Below are 20,323 nucleotides of genomic sequence, written 5' to 3'. Positions count from 1 at the left end.
TGAGCGGAATGGGTTAATTACATGTAATTTCTCTGTTTTCTATGGCACCACCACACATATTGTGCCTGATGTGATGGGTAGATATTGCCAACCATAATTATTTTGTTGTTACCATATCATAATTAAGATTTTTCAAAGTACTTCTCAAAGATTCTTGGTGGATAATGTAATTTCCTCCTAGAAACCTTGTGAAAATGAGACAATAGATCTTATAAAATTATACTAGTGAGCAAAAACCTGACACATTTTAGAGTTGTATCCCTTTAGGAATCCAGCTTGTCATCTCAAATTTGTTTTGTGAGCATTACAGTCAGTGTATCAGACCCTGGGGCAAACCTATCAATTCCCCTTTTCTGAATATGGACAAATTAAATTCTAAAGCTTTTTGTAGTGGGAAGGGAAGACTGAATGCCATTTTAAAAGGAAATGAACAAAACTGTATTGCAAATACATGCTCTTTGTTTGGACCATTGGAGCTAATCATAATAATAAAAACGTCTACATTTTACATTTGGTTTCTAGATACTTGTGCCAGAAGGCAGAAAGCAGTTTGGGGTGAGCATTAAAGAATGAGGTCAGGGAAGAATGTATAACATATTCATAGGATATATAATCTATTCAATAACATGATGTCCATTCTGGAATGACCACTTGTTTAGGTTTTTAACCAAAATTCCTTCCTTGACATGCTGTTTTACTTTAAACTATGTGGCATTTTTTTTCTTGTCTCCTCAGAATGTCCTTTATCAATTTCCTTCTTTCTCTTTAATTCTTGTTTCATCACTGTTATTTGGTCATTGCGAGTAACCTGGCACAGATGCTGCAGATTCCAGTATAGTTACTGATATGCTTAAGAACACTGCATACAACAAAATAATAAAAAGGTCTTCCCTTATCACTGAAAATGTCACCATGTGATTTTTACCTAAACTTGTCCCTGTTATATACCAGTGTTCCAGGTCCTGCGGAGGCGGAGTTCAGGAGCGAGTGGTGACTTGTCTGGGAGGTCTCTGTGACTGGACAAAAAGGCCCACGCCCAATGCGCCCTGCAACAGCCAGCCTTGCTGTCACTGGGCCACTGGGAACTGGGACCTGGTAAGAGTCAGTTATATTCTCTTCAATTTTTTTTAGCCTAGTGTTTGTTTTCTTTTGATTTCTTTTTTCATTTAATTTTAAAAATTTAATTTCAAATTTAATTTAATTTTAAAAATTCAATTTCAACTTGAGTACATAGTATACTCAGTGTTCATCACATCATGTGCCCTCCTTAATCCTGTCATTCATCACCCAATTACCCCATCTCTCCACCCAACTCCCCTTTGGCAACCCTCAGTTTGTTTCCTATAGTTAAGAGTCTCTTATGCTTTTTCTCCCTCTCTGATTTTTCCCCATTCAGTTCCCCCTCCTTCCTTTGTGGTCTCTTGTACTATTTCTTATATTCCACATGTGAGTGAAACCATATGATAATTGTCTTTGTTCAGTTGACTTATTTCACTCAGCATAATACCCTCCAGTTCTATCCATGTCAATATAAATGGTAGATATTCATCCTTTCTAATGGCTGAGTAATATTCCATTGGGTATGAGTGTGTATGTATATATATGTATATATCTCACAACTTCTTTATCCATTCATCTGTCAAAGGACATCTCAGCTCCTTCCACAGTTTGGTTATTATGGACATTGCTGCTGTGAACAGTGGGGGTATAGGTATCCCATCGTTTCACTACCTCTATATCTTTGGGGTAAATACCCAATAGTGGAATTGCTGGGTCATAGGGTAGCTCTATTTTTAACTTCTTGAGGAACCTCCACACTGTTTTCCAGAGTGGCTGCACCAGCTTGCCTTCCCACCAACAGTGCAAGAGGGGTCCCCTTTCTCTACATCCTCGCCAACATTTGTTGTTTCCTGTCTTGTTAATTTTAGCCATTCTCACTGGTGTAAAGTGGTATCTCATTGTGGTTTTGATTTGTATCTTTTGATTTCTATTACCAAAGGTAATATATATTAATTGTAAGCACACCCATTGACTTACAGAGTGTTTCTATATATTTTAATTCTAGTACTCTTCTGCCATTAATACCTCTAAGTCTGCTAAAAGTTGATCCTTAGCTAATCTGTGGTCAATGTTTATTGTCGAGCTCAGAAGAGAAAAGTCCAAGTACTTTCAAAAGAAAACGGATCAAATACCAATATTATCCTAGAGGCACAAAGCCCAAAGAAAGGCAATTTTGTATCCCAACACCTTGGATTCTGTGGCTTTTCCTGAAGCAAACAGAAGTTGAAATGCCCTGCAGCTTGAGGCGTAGCCTGATTTTGTGAGTTTCAGATCTTATCAACCTGCAGATCATTTTGCCAGATGGCCAGCCTGTTTGATGGAGAGACAAACAAAAAATTAAGCTGTAATGAGGGAAAGATTTATTGTTCTCACAGAGTTTCCTTATTATATAAAGAACTGTATCAGTAACACTGAAAACAAACAAAATTCTCCCATAGACAGATTGTACCATTACTCTGATTTGTCATATCCTGGGTTCTCTAGAAAGTAGTCTTAAGGCCAAATCTAATACTGTATTAGGAAATACAAGGCCGAGGAGGTAGGGGTGATAGGAAAGAGGAAGGAAATAGGAAGGAGGGGAATCAACTATGAGGTTGGTATGTTACCAGACTGACCACTTGTCCTAACTCAGGAACAGCTAGTTGCTCACTCTCAAAAGAAGACCTTATAAAAGCTTCATGAACTACTGTTTCTTAGGGTCATTTATCCAGGGGCAGGAAGGGAGGAGATGATCTACTGGTTCCCATCTCTTAGGATTGGGTAAAAAGTCTCCTTACAGTTGGCTAATATGTTATAAATCCTGTTGTCCTGGTTTATTCATCTGCGTGAGCATTGGGCAGGCCCCACTGTGTCTCATGCCTCAATAAGAAAAGCCCAGAGTTAGAAGCAAGAGGCACACAGCATGGACATGGAAGGTTCAGGCCAGTGGGTTGTGCTTTCATGAAGCTGGCTACCACCCCAGCTGGGGCAGATCATAGGCCAATAGCTGGGAGTCTCAACTCATATACAAATTCCTCAACAACTACGAATATTTTTTAAAGTAGCTTGTTCTTGTATATTTTGATAGTTATAATGCAGGCCAATGCAGTACTTTACCAAACATAATGGCCCCAGATATTTTTAAGCTGCTATATCCTTAGTGATTCTCCTTGTTCATGGTGGTGTAGCTGCTCCTGCACAGCCATGATCAATTCACATACTGGCATGTACTCTTGAAAAAAGCTTCTGCTGCTACATCCAACTCAAGGTTGTGCTGGCCTCCAGTTATTACCCACTCGAATCCAGGAAGAACAAGATGATTCACTATTGCTAAACGAACATTGTACATTAATCATTTAGCCTGCAAAAAATAAAAAAAATTTCATAGCTTAGGAAAATGCCCAATAGACAAAGAAGAATGATGCCAGCCACTTCATTAGATAGAGCACATAGTATTTTCTGTGAATTCCCTTTTTTCATTGGCATCTAATGCTGATTCATGATGATCACCAAAGGGGATACTAGTGTCAGGCCAAGCTTTTGTTTATGCATCCTGCTAAACTGTCTACTAGGGCTAGCACTGAGCTTTCACCCTGTCCCCATGGGTCGCGTGAACAATGGAAAATGTCATGTGCAATTCTATTTTTTTCTAAGTAAATGTAATTTAATCACTTTCTATTTGGGCATCTTACAATATCTCCCTTAGCAAATGACTTTATTTTCTGTTCACTAGAAATTTAGTTACTCCAAAACCAAGTTTCTTCATCCGTCATTGATTTCAGAACCTGAAAAGACTATACCCAACAAATAAAAGTATGTTTCAGGATTAGGCTCTTCAAAAATACTCTGAAATCCTGGATAATAATATAAGCATGTGACCATTAGAAGAGAATAATTGACACCACATGAGCTATCATGAAAATGTTATAAATTTGGGTCCGTTCAGGAACTCAAAATCCCACAGAAGATTAATAACTACAGATGGACCTTTTAAGTCTATCATTTCCCCGAGGCTCTAGTACCTTATTATTCATTGTAAAGGAAAGCTGGATAATACTCTCTCTGGCAAGAAAGATAATGATAGCCCAGCAAATATTACGGTAATGATGTGTGAGGCATATCCTGCTTTTAGAGAAGTCAGCAATTGTCAAAAACAGCCCCCTTTGCCTATAAAAATGTAATCTGCTTTTCATTACAGCACTTAGGTGTTATAAAATGAGGTTTTGTGTGGTTTTTGTTCTTTGATTTCCAGCACATTTTTTCAGTTATAGTCATGTCTGGAGTTAGAACAGAAAGCATTAAAATCAATGAAAAACTTAAAATACATAGATTGACCCAGCAGTTCTACCTGTAATAATTTAGCCCACAAGTATACCATCAAACGTAATCCTAGATAATGATAAAGATGTTCATTGTCATGTTGTTTGTAATAGCAATTTCTAAAAATAACCTAAATTTTAGATGGATAGAACTGGTCAATCTATTAATTTATTATAGTATAGCCCTTTTAAGAATGAGGTAGAACTATATTTATGAGTTGCAAAAATTTCTAACAACAGAAGTTCAAAATTTCATTAGAGAGAGAGAGGGGGTGGTAACTGCCTCTTGGAGGTAGACATGAGTTAAAGTTTCCTTGGAAGAGCCATGCGTCAAAAATTCATTGATTGTGCATATCAAAGAATAGGGGGCATGAAAGGCGGCTAACACCTACCAGGCCAGCCTTTGGAATTGCTCTTGACCTCCAACACCTATCATTAAGTGAAAAAAGGCAAATTATAGAGATCAAGTAACACATGTGGATAGATTGAACATATACATTTGCCTCTGTTCCCCAAACTGCATTAAACAGAAGACATAAAAAAGTAAAAGTGCCACAAATCCACAAAGACAAGAGGATAGGAGACAATACCAGAGAAGGAGTCAATACAATTTTAGAAGCTAGAAGCAGAGAGCAAAACTTAGAATTGACTTAGCATGTCCGAGAAAGCTAAAAACTGTCCATAGCAGAAATTTCCCAAGTACCCCTGAGGCAGCAGTGAGGGTGGGGAGGAATGGGAGTTGGTTGAAAGTTTGTAAGAGAGGCTTTTGGATCTTTAGGTATATCCGACATCCTGAGAAGACCCTGAAGGTCTTCTCATTGGAGAGGTAAATCAAGAGAGACCTTGGAATCAGTCATAGTTGGTGGGGACAAAGGAGCTCATCTCACCAAAGATCAAGTGAAAATATATGCAGTAAATAGTGTCCTCCTTTCCCCAACAGAGTTCCACAAAGGCAGGGAGACTGGATTAGTCTCAAGAGAAAAAAAACCCCACAATAGATCTCTTCCTGACCACCTTATACAAAGCCATCTCTCAGGAACTGCCCTCCATGGAACTTCCAGTCAGCTCATAGGTATGTCATCTTAAGTCAATAGCCTAGGATTGCTGGACATTCGAGAAAATCTATCACACCAGGGACAAAATAACAAACAGAACAAAAGAAACTCCAAGGAATAGACCTTGAAAGAAACATCAAACTCACCCTCCCCAAAAAACTATGAGTAATCTCTTCAGAGAAACAAGAGACTATATAGTATCCATGACATAGCTTCCTAGTGCAGCTATATAAAAAGAATATAAGAAGAACCTAAGAGTTTTTATAATAGCAAAAGTAAAAAAATAAGTAGGATTGGGAAAATAATGTGGAGAAATCTCTCAAGAAAAGGAGAACAAAGGCAAAAAGAATTTATGATAAAAGGTAAGTAGAGGATCAGACTAGGAGATACAACATCGAAATAAGATTCCAGAAAAAGAGAATGGAGATGGAATAGAAATGAGGCAGTCAGGGCAGCCCGGGTGGCTTAGCAATTTAGCGCCACCTGCAGCCCAGGGCCTGATCCTGGAGAACTGGTATCGAGTCCCATATCAGGCTCCCTGCATGGAGCCTGTTTCTCCCTCTGCCTGTGTCTCTGCTGCTTCTCTCTCTCTCTCTCTCTCTCTCTCTCTCTCTCTCTCTCTCTCTCTGTCATTAATAAATAAATAAAAAACTTTAAAAAAAGAAATGAGGCAAAGAATTGATAGAAGAAAATTTTCCAGATTTGGAGAATGTGAGTCTCCCACGCCCATTAAATGCTATAAGAAAAAGGAAAGTCAGGAGAGAGGAGGACCTGTTCTACATCAGCAAAAGCAGAAAAAAAATCTGACTCTACATGGTTGTTACCAGGATTGAACTCAAGGATATCTCCTGTGCACTTAGAACTGTGCTACCATATATCAATAGTAAGTCCAAGAAAATTATTCACTGAAGATGCTTGCATTAGCTCTAAAACATCTAATGGTTCCACCTCTTCATACTTCTCTATTCCATCCATGTTGGTTGAGTGGTAGCAACAACAGAGTTTTATAGCGTCCCACTGAAGAGAACCCTTGGGCTCTCGACAGGGCATCCAGGACTGAATGAGACTAGTGTGGAGCTCAGCTTAAGGTATGATCAATTCAGTTGCTCAGTAATCTTAGCACCTTAGCTGGGAGGTTATCAGCCCCATTTCTGTTTGGGGGAGTTCAATTCTGCACAAAGATTCCTTATTATTGCTGGTTCCAAAGAAGTGAAACTGAGCATTAACAAACCCCAAACTCACAGTATTACTACTGTTAACGAAACCCAAGTCAGCAACTGTGCTTCCTACTTAATCCTCCAATTAACTACAACACAAATTCATGCATCTTCTTTATCACAAGTCATTTTATTTATTTACTTATTTCTTTTTATCACGAGTCATTTTAATTGACTAATAAATGCAGGAGCAGTGACTTCTCTGCTTATTTTTGTGCTTGGCTTGGAATTAGTTCTTTCATCTTAATCTTCCCTGCCCAAGAGTAGTAGAAGGACTTCAACATCCAGGATCATTAGACCCTTAGAAGCAGAAAGCAGGAAAGGAAATCATTTGTTCATTATCTAACAACCTTATTTTACAGAAAAAGAGAGAGGTTGAGTGAATGATCTAGGACAATATGCAGTAAGTGGAAAAGCCCATCTCTGGAATCTTGGTCCAGTACTCTTTATCAAATTCTGGCTTGATTAAGTTCCTTTGTTCTTGCCACCCTCCTCTGTTGCGCACTTTTATTTATTCAGGATCATCTCAGTAGCTATTTCTTACTGGTTTCTGCCCTCTGGGAGATTTTTATTATATAAGAAAGATAAAACTAAAAGTAATAAAACATGAAATAGATGTTAATCATTAGAGCATCTGCTGTCCACAATAGCCGAAATATGGAAGCAACCCAAGTATCCATCGGCAGATGAATGGATAAATGAAGTGTGGTATAAACGTACAATGGAATATTATTGCACCTTAAAAGAATTTCTGGTGCATGCTATAATGAGGAGGAACCTTGAAGACATTATGCTAATTGAACACACAAGGGCCAAAGGACAAATATTGTATGATTCCACTTATATGAGGTATCTGCAAGAGTCAAATTCATAGAGACAAAAAATATAATGGTGGTTGCTAGGAGGTAGGGGTGGGTAGGTGGGAGATGGGGCACTCTTATTTGATGGGTACAGAGTTTCAATTTGGAAATATGAAAAGAGTTCTAGAGATGGATAGAGGTGATGATTGCACGACAGTGAGAATGCGCTTAAGGCTGTGGATGGTATACTTAAAAATGGTTAAAATGGTGAATTTTATGTTTTATAAATAGACACAATTAAAAGAATTTTTTAAAGAGTATATGTGGTAAATTCAGATACATGTTCTTACATCCTCAGGAATCATAAACTGCTTTCACAGGCCAGAGAACTTCCCTTCTGCTTCCCAGAAGCCACTTCAGGACATTGCAGTGTAATCTATCTATGTGGCTTGAGGCTGCACGTAGTCGAGCTGGGCCCCTTCCAAATTCTCTCTCCATTCTTCCATGGTTTTCCTTTCCTGTTTCTCTTTCCTCACGTCTGATTTTAGCCCCAAATCAAAACTAGTTCAGAGAAACTGGATTTCTGAGGCACCAGGGCCTAGATACGAAATTTTGTTCTATTTTGCTTGTATTCAACCTTTGTCCACATTCTTCAGAGAGCCCAATAGTAAATTAAGCCAACTTCAACATCCAGCCAAATTCAACAGTCAGTATATCGACTCCTCCTGAATTCACATCTCCAAATTACTAGTGCTTTCTTCTTGGACTCCTTCAAAATGATTTCTGATAATCGAGACTTTCCCACAGTGACATTAGAGATGCTCTGCTGGAGTTCCTGTGGCGGTCCTGGGGAAGATTTGTGACTCTCCATGCACCCCTCTCTTTCAGTGCACTGTTTCCTGTGGAGGTGGCTTTCAGAAGAGGACTGTTCATTGTGTCTCCTCAGAGGACAATGCAACTGAAGACAGATGCCGGTGTGATCACGAACCCAGACCTCCAGAATTCCAAAAATGCGGCCAGCAGGCCTGCGAGAAGAGTCCTGGTGGGTGAATGAAATTGCCCGGTGGGGAGAGGGCTTTTCATACATAAGGTGTCCTGCATGAGTTGATTGTGGATAGTTTTAGTCCCTTTTTTGAGCCAGGGATCTTGATGTGGAAGAGGCCAGCCAGCTCCACTCAAAGCAAGCTATCAATTTGGAGAGGTTTGACAATAATTCCTTGAAGGATTATCTCATCCATTTTCCTATCTCAAAGCACATTCACACTGATGTCATCCTATGCAGATGAGAATCACTTCTGCTTTTTCAAAGACTTCTGAGAGATGCTCCAGACTTTCTCAGGAAACCAATCAAGTAATGAACAACCTTCTCTATCAATGCAGCACCACCACTGTCTTAGATCAGGTTCCACAGAAATAGCTCTGAAGTGCAAATTTGTGTGCAAGGGATTCATTTCAGAAATGCTCCCAAAGAAAAGGGAATAGGAGAAACAAGACAGAAGAGAGCAAAGGCACCGCCAGGCTGCTGCTTCAGTCTGCTCCCACAGGAGAGCTCCGGGCTGTAAGTTCTGTGTCAGAGCCATCCGCTCCTGAGGCCTGGGGGCTTGACTTCCACACTCCCACACTCCCACACTTTTTAGCCGCCTGTCAAGGGCTACCCCAGGGGAAGTGAATTTGCAGGTGCTAAAAGCTCTCTACATGGACAGACAAGCCAGCTCCAGTAGGCTGTGTGGGCAGTTCTCCAAAAGGGCCAGGGTCTCTGAGCATTAGAGGCTAAAGAATAGGGATGGTGGGACTTAGAGGGATGAGGGGGTGGGGGTGACACCTGAAAATGGACCAGCAAATCTAAGGAGGGAGACTTGAACAGAGGAACATGACTGCTGTCTGCTACATTCAACTTCCACCTTCAGGAAGCATCCTAATTTGAATGATCTATGGTCACCTTCACCATTTTAAGTGCGTTGTACTGTACAGCCTGGAAAGGTTAAGTGGCCTGTTCATGAATACAGGGTGGGCTGATTGCAGAGCCAGAGTGCCAAGCCAGTCTCTTTCCCCTCACATGCCCTTCCTCGGGGGTGGAAGGAATCCAGCTTTGGAATCAGACAGCAATGCGTGTGTATCCCGCAGCAGCCTCTTTCTATCTATGTGACCTTGGCAAGTTATTTAATGCTCTGAGCCTTTCTCCTTTTGGAGATAAGGAGAATAATAACACAAACCTGCAAAAGTTGTTGTGAAGATTTTAAATAGCGGGTATTAAGTGCATTTGAAAAGAAAAAAAAATATCTGTCAACAAACCAGTTCAGTTACCTTCTTTGGGCAACTTACTTCATTTCAGTAGACTACGGTTGTCTTATCTGTTTATGAATAGGTTGAAGCATGAATTCTAATGTCCATTCCACTGCTATTTGGGGCCTCATTGACATGTGAGTTTTTAAAATTAAAAAGAGAGAGAAGGTTTTCAGGCAGGGAGAGAGAATTTTTTGATAGTTGACTTACATCTGTTACAACGTGGAGAATGCCTCTTGTAGATATAGTCCCCAAATTGGGATTTAGAGGGTCAGGCTGAATTTACTCTGCCCCAATTAAAGAACCAACTAGTAGACATCATCAGCTATACGAAAAACTCTTGAAAAACCAACATGCTGGTGGTACAGGTGGTAGCCTTTTTCTGAAGATTCTTAAAGATGAGAGGTAGAGGTCTATTACTCTCTTCCTCACCTCCTTCCAAGAACTGAGAGGGCTGGCATTCAACGGAGACTGCCAACAGAGTTCACACCCTGAGAAGACTTTCCCTAGAGGTTGCTTGTTGACAAGTCATGCACTTAATCAGCAGATACTTGCTGGGCACTGACTGACTACATGTAAACATAAGGTCAAACAAGGAACAAAGCTGCAACCCAGTGACACTGACGAGGGAGGGAAGGATGTTACAACAGCTCTTGGAAAGGGCATTGACCATAAACTGGAGAGAGCAGGGAAGGCCTGCAGAGGAAATGAAGGATGAGTAGATGGCTCAAGCAGGAGGTTCCTGGACAGGCTTTCCATTTCTGCAATATTCAGGAAGGATACAAGGTCATGGCACAGGAGTCCAACTCATGTATGAAGGTCATGGGGAGTTAGGAATGGTAGGGCTGGAGGGGAAAGCTGGAGCTTGGGATGCATGCCGAGGAGTTTGGACTTTGTTCCCAGTGCAGAAGGAGCATTGAAGTATTCCAGATAGGGGTGTGAACATGAGAAAGTCATGCTGGCTGCCACGTGGAAGACAGACAAGGGAGCCCACTTTGGAGACTGCAGCTGTCCCCCAAGCCAGAGACGATGTGATATCAGCTAGGGTGGTAGGTGCACAGATACGGAGAAGGAAGTGGATTCAAGAGCTATCAGACAGGGAGACTTGGCAAGACTCTGTTCCTGAGGGAAGAGGAGGGAAGATGAGCCCAGATTTCTGACTTGGGCAGCTGAGTAGAGAAGGCTACAGTTCACTGAGACAGGACGCCCAGGAGTGGGTTTAGGAATGAAGAAGGGAAGTGAGTTCTGTTTGGGACATGTTTGTTGATGGGCCTATGAATCATTTAGGTAGGAATGTCCTGTGATTGGTTTTGTACATGGATGGGGAGGCTAGGCGGGTGAGCTAAGCTGGAAATTCTGAATGCAATACACTGAGGGAGAAGATGCTTTAGATGTGATTGTTATGTGCAACTTCTTTCTTGACCAAATTGCATTTGAGAATGGCTATTGTTGACCTTACATGAAACTCAAAACACACACACACACACACACACACACACAAAAAAAACTCAAAAAAAGCTACTACCTAGGGCTCATTTTCAGAATTGTGATTAATTTTTAGTTTTCTGGACTCTAGCTACTCAAAGTAGTAGTGGCACCTGGACTGGCTGCCTTGGCATCACCTGGGAGCTTATTAGAAATGTAGAATCTCAGCCTCATCCTAGACCTACTGAATCAGAATCTGCATCTGAATGCGATCCCCAGGTGACTTGGGTATTTGAGAAGCCTCCTGTTCTAGATCAAGAAGCCAATTTGAGACCCTCTTACTTTCATGTCATGTCATCACCTTCTACGATAACCACATTTTTTAAAATGTTAAGGCTATAGAACCCATCTATGTTGTGTTGATTTTTTTATAACTGAAGCAGCAATATAGTCTTGGTTGACCATGTCCAGTGCTATGGGCTGTTATTTTTAAATTCTACGTAGGTGGTCCTAACTGTGCTGGACAGTGCAATCTTCAATAATCAAAACCAGGTTAAATGACATTTTTTATCTTGAAATCTCACAACTGAGAAGATGATGACTAACAGTTGGCTGGCAATGGATGTAAATAGCAATGAATTGCACTCACTCACAATTATCAGGGCAACAAAAGTTAATTACTAGCTTCTCTTGAAGGCAAAGCCATGCTTACTCATATAGAAACAACATGAAGAGCAGCTTCAAGAAATTCCTTGGTTTTAAAAACTGACCAGCCACCCTTACGCCTGTGCCCTCTAAAATGCTTTGAAAATAAATCATTCAGTGTCTGGATCTTGTCAGCCATCCAGCCATCACAGTTAACATATGCCCTGTGTCCCTCTCATAAGATCAGATATGAATTCCACGTCAAGTTTGCTTTCCTCTGGGCCATTTTACTTCCTTTAGATGCCAACTAAATTACTAATGATTTAAATTCTAAATCAGAGCTACCATTTCTGTAGTAGACTGTAAAACCCTAAGTAGGTTAAAAAAATATTTTCAGAAATACTTACTGAGTATCAGTATATTCTAGGCATTGCATTCATCATGATTAAAAAACAAAGGTAAAACTCATGCACACCATTCCTGGGTTATTCTGTTCTGTTTTGTTTTCATTTAAGGAATAAAGGGTAGAGAAGGCAAGAAAAAGAATAAGGAGAGTAATAAAGACAGTACCTAGAACCAGAGTTGGTACAAATGAACATTTGAGTCAGCAAACTCTCTACTCAGAAATCTTCTTCCAGATAAATAAGATTTCAGGTTTTCATTTATTCAACAAATATAAGGGATCACAAGATATGTCTCAGACAAGTGCTGAAAGCTGAGGATACAGAAATGAGTGCGATACAGCCCCTGGCCTCGAGGAACCCAAACTCTTAGAGAAACTGTATTTGTCAGCAATACTGAAATTGTTGTTCAACTTTCTTTTGTGGGAAAAATATTACCCTTTCAACCTAAACACAGCTGACAACAAAGAAACAAGCTTATAACTGTCCCTTTAAATTTCTAAGTTTGATTTCTGTTGAACCGGCAGAGACAAATTGGGATCTCCTCTCCAAGTCGCCCCTAATTATAAGCATTATGTGGGCTTCGGCTGGGATCCAGTCTGCTGATGAACACAACAAGCCTTCATTGTTTTATACTAATAAAGAGAACTATGCAGTTAAGCCATGCCACAACGTTGGGCTCATGGTCATCGTCTAAATGAGCTGCTAAACACAGGCCTGGAACACAAGCTCCCAATTTAGGCCACCACTATCCTCTGCTCTTCCTACAAGTCCTCAAACAGGAGGACCTCAGGACCCAGCATGCTCGCCGGGGTCCAAGGACCCTTGAAAAGCAGGGTTCATGATCTCATGGTTCCCAAGACCAGGCAAGAACACCAGGCGTCTTTGAGCCTCTGTCTGCCCCATAGGTGTCAACCTAACCTGACAATTGAGGGCTGTGTGTTGAGCAAAGGAAGATGTTCTCTTCAAGGAAGATCTGTCTCTTGTGACCCTCAGTAACCAGTACAAGAGCTTCATTCCCTTGGTGGCAGAGTTTTAGAGGCACTGAAGCAACGTTCAAATCCCAGCCACCATCTACATACCAGCTATGTGATGCTGGGCCAATTACTAAGCCTTTCTGGAACCCTCAGTTTTTAAAAGAATAGCTATACCTACAAGTACATTTCTACGTGGATCAAATGAGATAGTGTATATGAAGTGCATTGCCTGGTATGTGGTAAGGGCTTAATATGTTGTATTTCTGTTGTTATCACTGTCATAGGGGAAGAGGTGCATTACCTTCCCAGGGCTACCATAACAGACTACCAAGAGATAAATAACTTAAAACAACAGTAATGTTATTCTCACAGTTCTGGAGGCCAGAAGTTCAAAATCAAAGTCATGACAGGGCCATGCTCTCTGTCTTAGCTTCTGGTGGTTGCTAACAATCCCTGGTTTTCCTTGGCTTGTAGCTGAGTAACTTCAGTCTCTGCCTCTGTCATCACATGGCCAGTTTCCTTCTGATGTCAGTGTCTTCCATGGTTTTCTCTTCACTGTGTGTACTTGTCTCTCCTCCTCTTCTCATAAAGACACTAGTCATGTTGGATTAAGGGCCCACCCTATTCTGGTAGGACCTCATTTTAATTTATATCATTATTACACCTTCAAAGAAATATTTCCATATAAGGTCCCATTTGCATGTACCAGTGATTGGGGCTCCCAATCATTTGCATGTACCAGTGATTGGGGACACTTAAACTTTGGAGGATGCAGTTCAGCCCACAACAGGTTAGGGCTTTGGAAGTATCTAGGAAGAAGCCCTTTTTAGGATGGTAGACACCCGTGAGAGATCATACTCAAGCCTTAGCAGAAAAGGCTCACATTACCACTTACAGAGCAGTTCAAGATAGAACATAGCACCATGTTTGAGCAAATATTACAGTAATAATGCAAGTTAAGAGCCTGAGACAGAAGGGATCCATGTGGGCCAGCATGGCCGAAAGAAGCTTCGTGAAGATATGGGATGCAAACTGAGCTTTCACACTTCCTCCCTCCTTCCTTTCCTGAAGTAGCCCCAGAGCACTCACATACTCGTGGCAGAGAGGACATGGGACAGAGAGCCATGCCAGATGCACCTCTTCCAGCCACCATCCACAAGGGCTTCAGGAGATGCTGGCCAAGAAACTGGAGCAGATCTATTCCAAAGCCAGCAGCCTAGAAAGGAATCCTTGCCTTGTTCTGAACAGCAGCACACATGATGCATGGTCCAGACCCCACGGAGGATACCGACCACTCTGGTGGAGCTATGGGAGATGAAGAGCCCAAATTTCTACTCCATGATAGGAATCTTTGGCTGAAACATGTACTCCTTCTGAAACAGAGCACCCAAGAAAATTTCCTGTGGGATTTTAGGAGAGATTGAATTTTATAATAGGCTTAAGAAGAGGCCCGAAGAAGAAAAGAATCAGCAGTGAAGGCTGTTGGGGTTTGGGGAACATTGTGTGTTACCGATTCCCAAGTGCCATTAAAACATGCAAACAAAATAGAATTCTGATAGCTAGCAGAAGACATTTATTTCTTCACAAAATAAAACAAAACAAAAAACAAGATGCAGTCAAGGGAATGATGAGCCATGGGGAGATAAAAAGGTTTTTTTTTGTTTTTTTTTTTTGCTTTTGGTTTTTTTTTTCCTTCATGACCTGAAGGGGAACAAAAGCATAAAGAGGAAAAAATACTATCACAGTTTTTGCACAAAGGGAATATTACCTCAATTTCTACTTTTACTGACAGTCCTATTTACAAAGGACAGCAGCCTGTTTGTGAAGAAGGTTTTCTTCAAAATTATTCAAATCTTCTCTGTAAAGAAGAAAGAAAGGCAACCGGAGAGCTCTGAGAGGCACTCGGGCAAAATTTGAAACCATTTCACTGTATAGAAGAAAAATCAGCTCTTTGGGACCTTGTTGAATTTCTTCCAGGCCAGGAGTACGTGAACCAGTCCAGTCTGAGTACCACCCCTAGAATGTGGGTGTTGGTGGCCCCTGAGAAACTCCCTGCATCACGTATAAGGAAATCAGGGCCAAAGGAAAAAAACACGAGGGACTTACCTGCTTAGAGCTGTCAGAGTAGAACAAGGGTTAGAAGCCAGGTAGCTAACTGTATGCTTACTGTGGAATTACCTGTGGATCTTTATGCTTTCACCTACATGGTACATTCCTGGAGGGCAGTGATCACATTTTATGCATCTGAATCTTTTGCTCGGCTGAGCTCTGCTCAGAATACATTGGTTAGTTGGCTAGCTGGGTTATATTGTTTGGTGCTTTGAATGATATGATTGATAAAATCGTAAGCTTTAGAGCCAAAACTATTTCTGTTTAGCTCTGGCGATGCCACTTACCAGCTGGGTAACATTGTGCAGATTTTTAACTTCTGTAGGCTTTACAGTCCTCATTTGTATAATGGAAAGAAAGGCTCATAGTTACCTGATGGTGCTGCTGGGAAGATTAAGTGGAGCAATGCATGTGAAACATTGCATTCAACTATCACATGACAATACTGCAGAACCAAACACCTCTAAACTAAAGGCCTCAAAACTATAACCATGGGGATTTTGCTCAGCGCCTGCAGGTCAGCTAAGGTTCAGCTAATCTGGCTTGGCCTTGGTTGGCCTTTGGCTGCCAGCTGTAAGTTTAGTCTAGGTTCACTCCATGTGTCTCCCATCCTCTGTGGCCCACTAGCTGCATGAACCAGGTCCTTCTCATGATGACAGCAGAAGCTCATCGGGGCCGGCTCATCCTCCTGCATCTCCCAAGGCCCCATAGGGATCATGTTTACTAATATCACATTGTCCAGAGCAAGTATTAAGCTGAAGCCAAAGTCAAGCAGTAGAGAAGTGTTCACTACCCACCAGGCAGCCATGGCAAGGGTGGGGACATATATACCACTGTGACACAGGAGTGAAGAGTTGTGACCGCTAATTCAGTTTAGCACAAGTACTTTGCACAGTGTCTGATACATAATCAATGTTCAGTGGATGTCAGCTACTATGAACTATTATGAAGGCTTCCTTGGGAGACATATAACATCTTCCATTAATAGAGATTGTGCTCATTCACTTACAAAAGATAATCTTTGTTTTTTGTTTGGTGTTTCTTATTCTTCTCTCCTTCCACAGATTTACTTTGCACCAAGGACAACTTATCAGCCAGTTTCTGCCAAACACTAAAATCCATGAAGAAATGCTCTGTGCCCACTGTGAGGGCTCAGTGCTGCCTCTCCTGTTCCCAGACACGCATCGTCCTCACCCGAAGGCCAAGAAAGCCACAGTCGCTCAAAAACCCCAAAGGATTCTAAGTCTGAAGGAAGTCACCCCGCACCACGGAATGCAGCAGCCCACTGACTGACTCTCCCACGTTCTACCCCAGGGACCACTTCACTGAGGTTTTTTGGGGCCAACTTTGGCTGCAAACAAAATTCACTGTGTTTTTTAGTCACAAAATGCCCTTGCAAAAGGCATGGGACTGAAGTGCCTGCTGCTCCTTGATAGGCAGGTGAGATATCCAGGAGGATCAGGCATCTCCTGGGATGGGCTCCTGGGGAAAGGTGCCAAATTAGGTTAAGTCAGTGACATGATGTCTTTTCCCCCTTAAAAATAAAAACAAAGGCACCAGATTTTTCCCAGACTGCTTCAGGAGTATCAGGAAATAGAACCACATGTATCCAGGGAACAAATCATTGTATCCATTTACCTTTGTGAAATCATCCTTTTTTTCCCTCCCTACTTGGGGAAGCTGCTGTTTCATATGTCAATGTCATGGGAGAGCTTTCAGGAACATTCCTTTAATTCCCCCAGGCAGAGGGCCACTTTCTTCAGCCAGTACTCAACTGGGGCAGGGAGAGAGAGTGCTGGCTATATCACTCAGTCCCTATAGGTGCGGTATCTGGGCTGTTTAGATTCCTGTGCCTGCTTAGAGACACGAGAATAAGAGGAAATCATCAGAGGCTGTAGGATTTAGTAAAGGTAAGGAATTTAGCTTAATTACATGGAAGACATTTATGACTCAAGGATAATTTCCATGAAAAACTCTTAAAGAGGAAATGAATAGAAATCAGTTTCTTCTGGTATAAGAAAAGAAACATGAACCTTTATTCTTCCCAGTTTCCTGCCAAATACCTTTCCTTTGGAGAAGAGCAGATGAGTCTTCCTGTCTGACTTTTCCTCTCCAGCATGTTCCCTGCCTGAGTCATCAACTCAGAGGCCCAACTGTCTTTCCACTGCTGGGCGTTTACACAAACAGCTGCCATAGCCAGGTCCGTGGCTACAATACACCCCCACCTACCCCTAGGATGGGAATGGAGCTCAAGATTTAAATATTTCAGAGAACCAGGTAAAATTCATTAAGTACAAGAACTTGATACAAACTTCTAGTCTTGAGGAAAAAAAAAAAAACCTCAAAAGTGAGATAAACATGACCTACTCCCCAGTACTCCCAATAGTTACTTTTGAGGGGGGAGCAGGTAAGTCAGGAGAGTCCAAAACAGTAAAATGAACATGCAAATGCTTGTTCTTGATGTTCTCACCACCTATCGGGAAGCTGTGGTCTCAAATACAAGGCAAATATCCTAGTTTCTAAGGGGAGGCATCTACATAAACTGAACCCAGACAGCAAGGATGGGTGGGTGGGTGGGCCTCAAGGGGAAGAAGTCTTCAGAACCAGCTCTTGACAGGGGGGAAGACAGGGATGTGGCCTTCACGTAAGGAGCAGCATATTAGACTCATGCGCAGGCCCAGCACAGTTACTACTCACCAGGAGCACAGTGTCCCGCAGCTCCCTTGAATTACCTACCCCTTCAGCAGAATGGTGCTATTGAAAAACGGTGCTAATATCTAGATGGTGGCAGGACGAGTATAAACCTATAGATACTTGTACGAGTGGGCAAGTCCATCTACAGCTGTTAGATGTGTAATGGTGTTGCTGGCCAATGCCGGTTTTACTGCTTGGATACCAGAAGCTTAAAATTGTTTTTGATGTGCTTTTATTTTTCAAGCCATTAATGTGTAATTATTCTGATAAATTCCTGTGGAAAATAAAACACTGGGGCTGGGAGGGAACTTAAGAAGAAAAACAGGATGAAAACAGATATGTTTACCTAAAGCCAGGGGGTTTATTTCTTGATAATGACATTCCTGTGTTCTCTGTCTTTAAATGCAAACATTGCTGGCTGGTGACACTCTCTGGTGAAATAACCATTTTAGAGAGAAGAGACTTAAATTGTTAGTGACGTGAGTGGAGGATATACTGATTTTTTTTTCACAGACTATCCTGCAAGTAGAGTGTGGACTTTCAGGGCGCTGAATTTAGTCATCTGGGCTGAGTTACTTCACCTGGTACTGTACTAGCTATCATGGGCTTCTGCGTGTCATCAGGGACCTGGATATGACTAGTCTTTCAAAACTCAGGAACAAACCCAGATCTCTACTGACCTCAGCAAACTCAACAAGGCCAGATTTCCCAATTCACAAAATGGGCCATGTTATTTATGACCTACATGGTGGAGAGGATGATAGACATGTGGGGAGGGGTCTGGCCAGATACTCTATTCTAGGCCTTTCTCTAGTTTCTCAAAGACAGGAAGTTAGCCCCTGATCATGCACACGTTCGCTTCCTATTTGGAGGCTGTGTTGTGGGATAGCTGTGTGGCATCCATCATTCTGGTCTCCAGGATAGAAATAGCCCTTGCTGTTAGTCATCTGACACAGTTGTTACCTTGACAGTCACTCAGCTTTGGATCATCAGGGTTTTGACAGGTCCCTGTGCTTGCAATCGGAGAGGGGAGGCTCTGAAGACAAGAACTTACATGCTGTCTTCTCCATTCCTTTGATACTCATGAGGGACAGCACAGAGCTGCATCACTGGTTTGTTTAATACTTGTCTTCTTTTCTTCCCACCTTGAACAAGCAAGTGAAAAGTGTAGCAAGACACACTGGATACACATCTCCCATGAACCAGAGAAGCCACACAGTGTCTGGTGCTTAAATCCAGCAAGGTTCTTGAGCCCACTTTGGTTTACATTGCCTTTCACATGGTAGAGTTCACTGTACTCTGAAAAGTGGTGGGCTAATTTAATTCTTGAACGTTAAAACATAATGCACCATGAGAAAACAATATTTCAAGAGACCCGTGAATACTTTTCTAAACAATCATTTTGTGGATATGACAATTGCCTCTTCGTGGGAATGACTTGTTTTATGATGGGTTTTCTTGGTGCAATCATCCCAGTGTGGTGCTTTCAGATATTTAGTGAATGTTTTTGATAACTTTCCTCAAGTTTCTGAAACCAATTTGAGAGATTTGTATTGTATCATAATTTCCCAATCAGTTGGCTAAAATTCTTCAGACTCTAAAAGCTACACATTACCACCGCAGAGATTGCAGGTCTTAGCTCTTCTTCCACTAACTTTAAGATAAAGTCCTGGAACAGTGTATCTGGTGCTCACTACACAGCGATTCACTTTCAGGGGAGAGACCACATGACATGAACTGCCTGGTGCTGTAACTTAGCCAACATTTTGGATGCTACTCCTGTTTTGTTGCATTGCTAATTCAAATATTATTATTCGTATTAATTATTATTTTAAGTTATGTCATTTAAAAAAAACATAGTTCAACCTATTATTGTCCTCCAAAGTGGTTGTATGATGTATATGGCCCAACCTATTTGCTATCCCTACATCTCTGTGCAGCACTGCTTTGCAAGGCCAAGCCTCCTTAAGGGGTACCTTGGTGGGTACCTCAGTATTTAAAACCAGATTGTATTCATAGCCTGCCATTGCGTGGCATTAATAAATGGCTGAACTCATTGGTGTTTCCATGTAATTCATTTATTCCTGCTGTGAGACTCCCACCACCCACCAGTGTTACCCTGGAATTTAGCAACTGGAGGAGGAGGATACCAATTTCTTCCTCCTACACTGTGTGCAGATTCCCTCCTATTCTGCTCCTAGAGCATTATTCCACCAGATGAATCACATCCCAGATGAGGGGCAACGTAGGTCTCTTCTAGTGAATGATTACACAATGGACACAACCTACCATATAATGATCTGAAGTGAGGTCAAATTCTCCTCGATACCAGGTTTAGTGTATTCAGACTTGCAGCTCA

At 41.5% G+C, this 20,323-nt stretch overlaps 1 protein-coding gene across 1 annotated transcript in view; it reads left to right on the top strand.

Annotated features, from left to right (window-relative positions):
• Positions 1–20,020, top strand: part of ADAMTS12 (ADAM metallopeptidase with thrombospondin type 1 motif 12) — a 304,749-nt gene extending 284,729 nt beyond the window's left edge. The window contains exons 22-24 of the mRNA XM_055325268.1: positions 952–1,095; positions 8,319–8,472; positions 16,335–20,020. Coding sequence (XP_055181243.1) covers positions 952–1,095; positions 8,319–8,472; positions 16,335–16,513 — 477 coding nt within the window. The 3' untranslated portion in view covers positions 16,514–20,020. The remainder of the gene's footprint in view (positions 1–951; positions 1,096–8,318; positions 8,473–16,334) is intronic.
• The last annotated feature ends 303 nt before the right edge of the window (positions 20,021–20,323 follow it).

This window comes from Nyctereutes procyonoides, unplaced genomic scaffold, assembly GCF_905146905.1.
Source record: "Nyctereutes procyonoides isolate TBG_1078 unplaced genomic scaffold, NYPRO_anot_genome, whole genome shotgun sequence".
Lineage (NCBI taxonomy): Eukaryota > Metazoa > Chordata > Mammalia > Carnivora > Canidae > Nyctereutes > Nyctereutes procyonoides.
The sequence above is the reverse complement of the archived record's forward strand: the minus strand, read 5'-3'. Positions and strand labels throughout refer to the sequence as shown.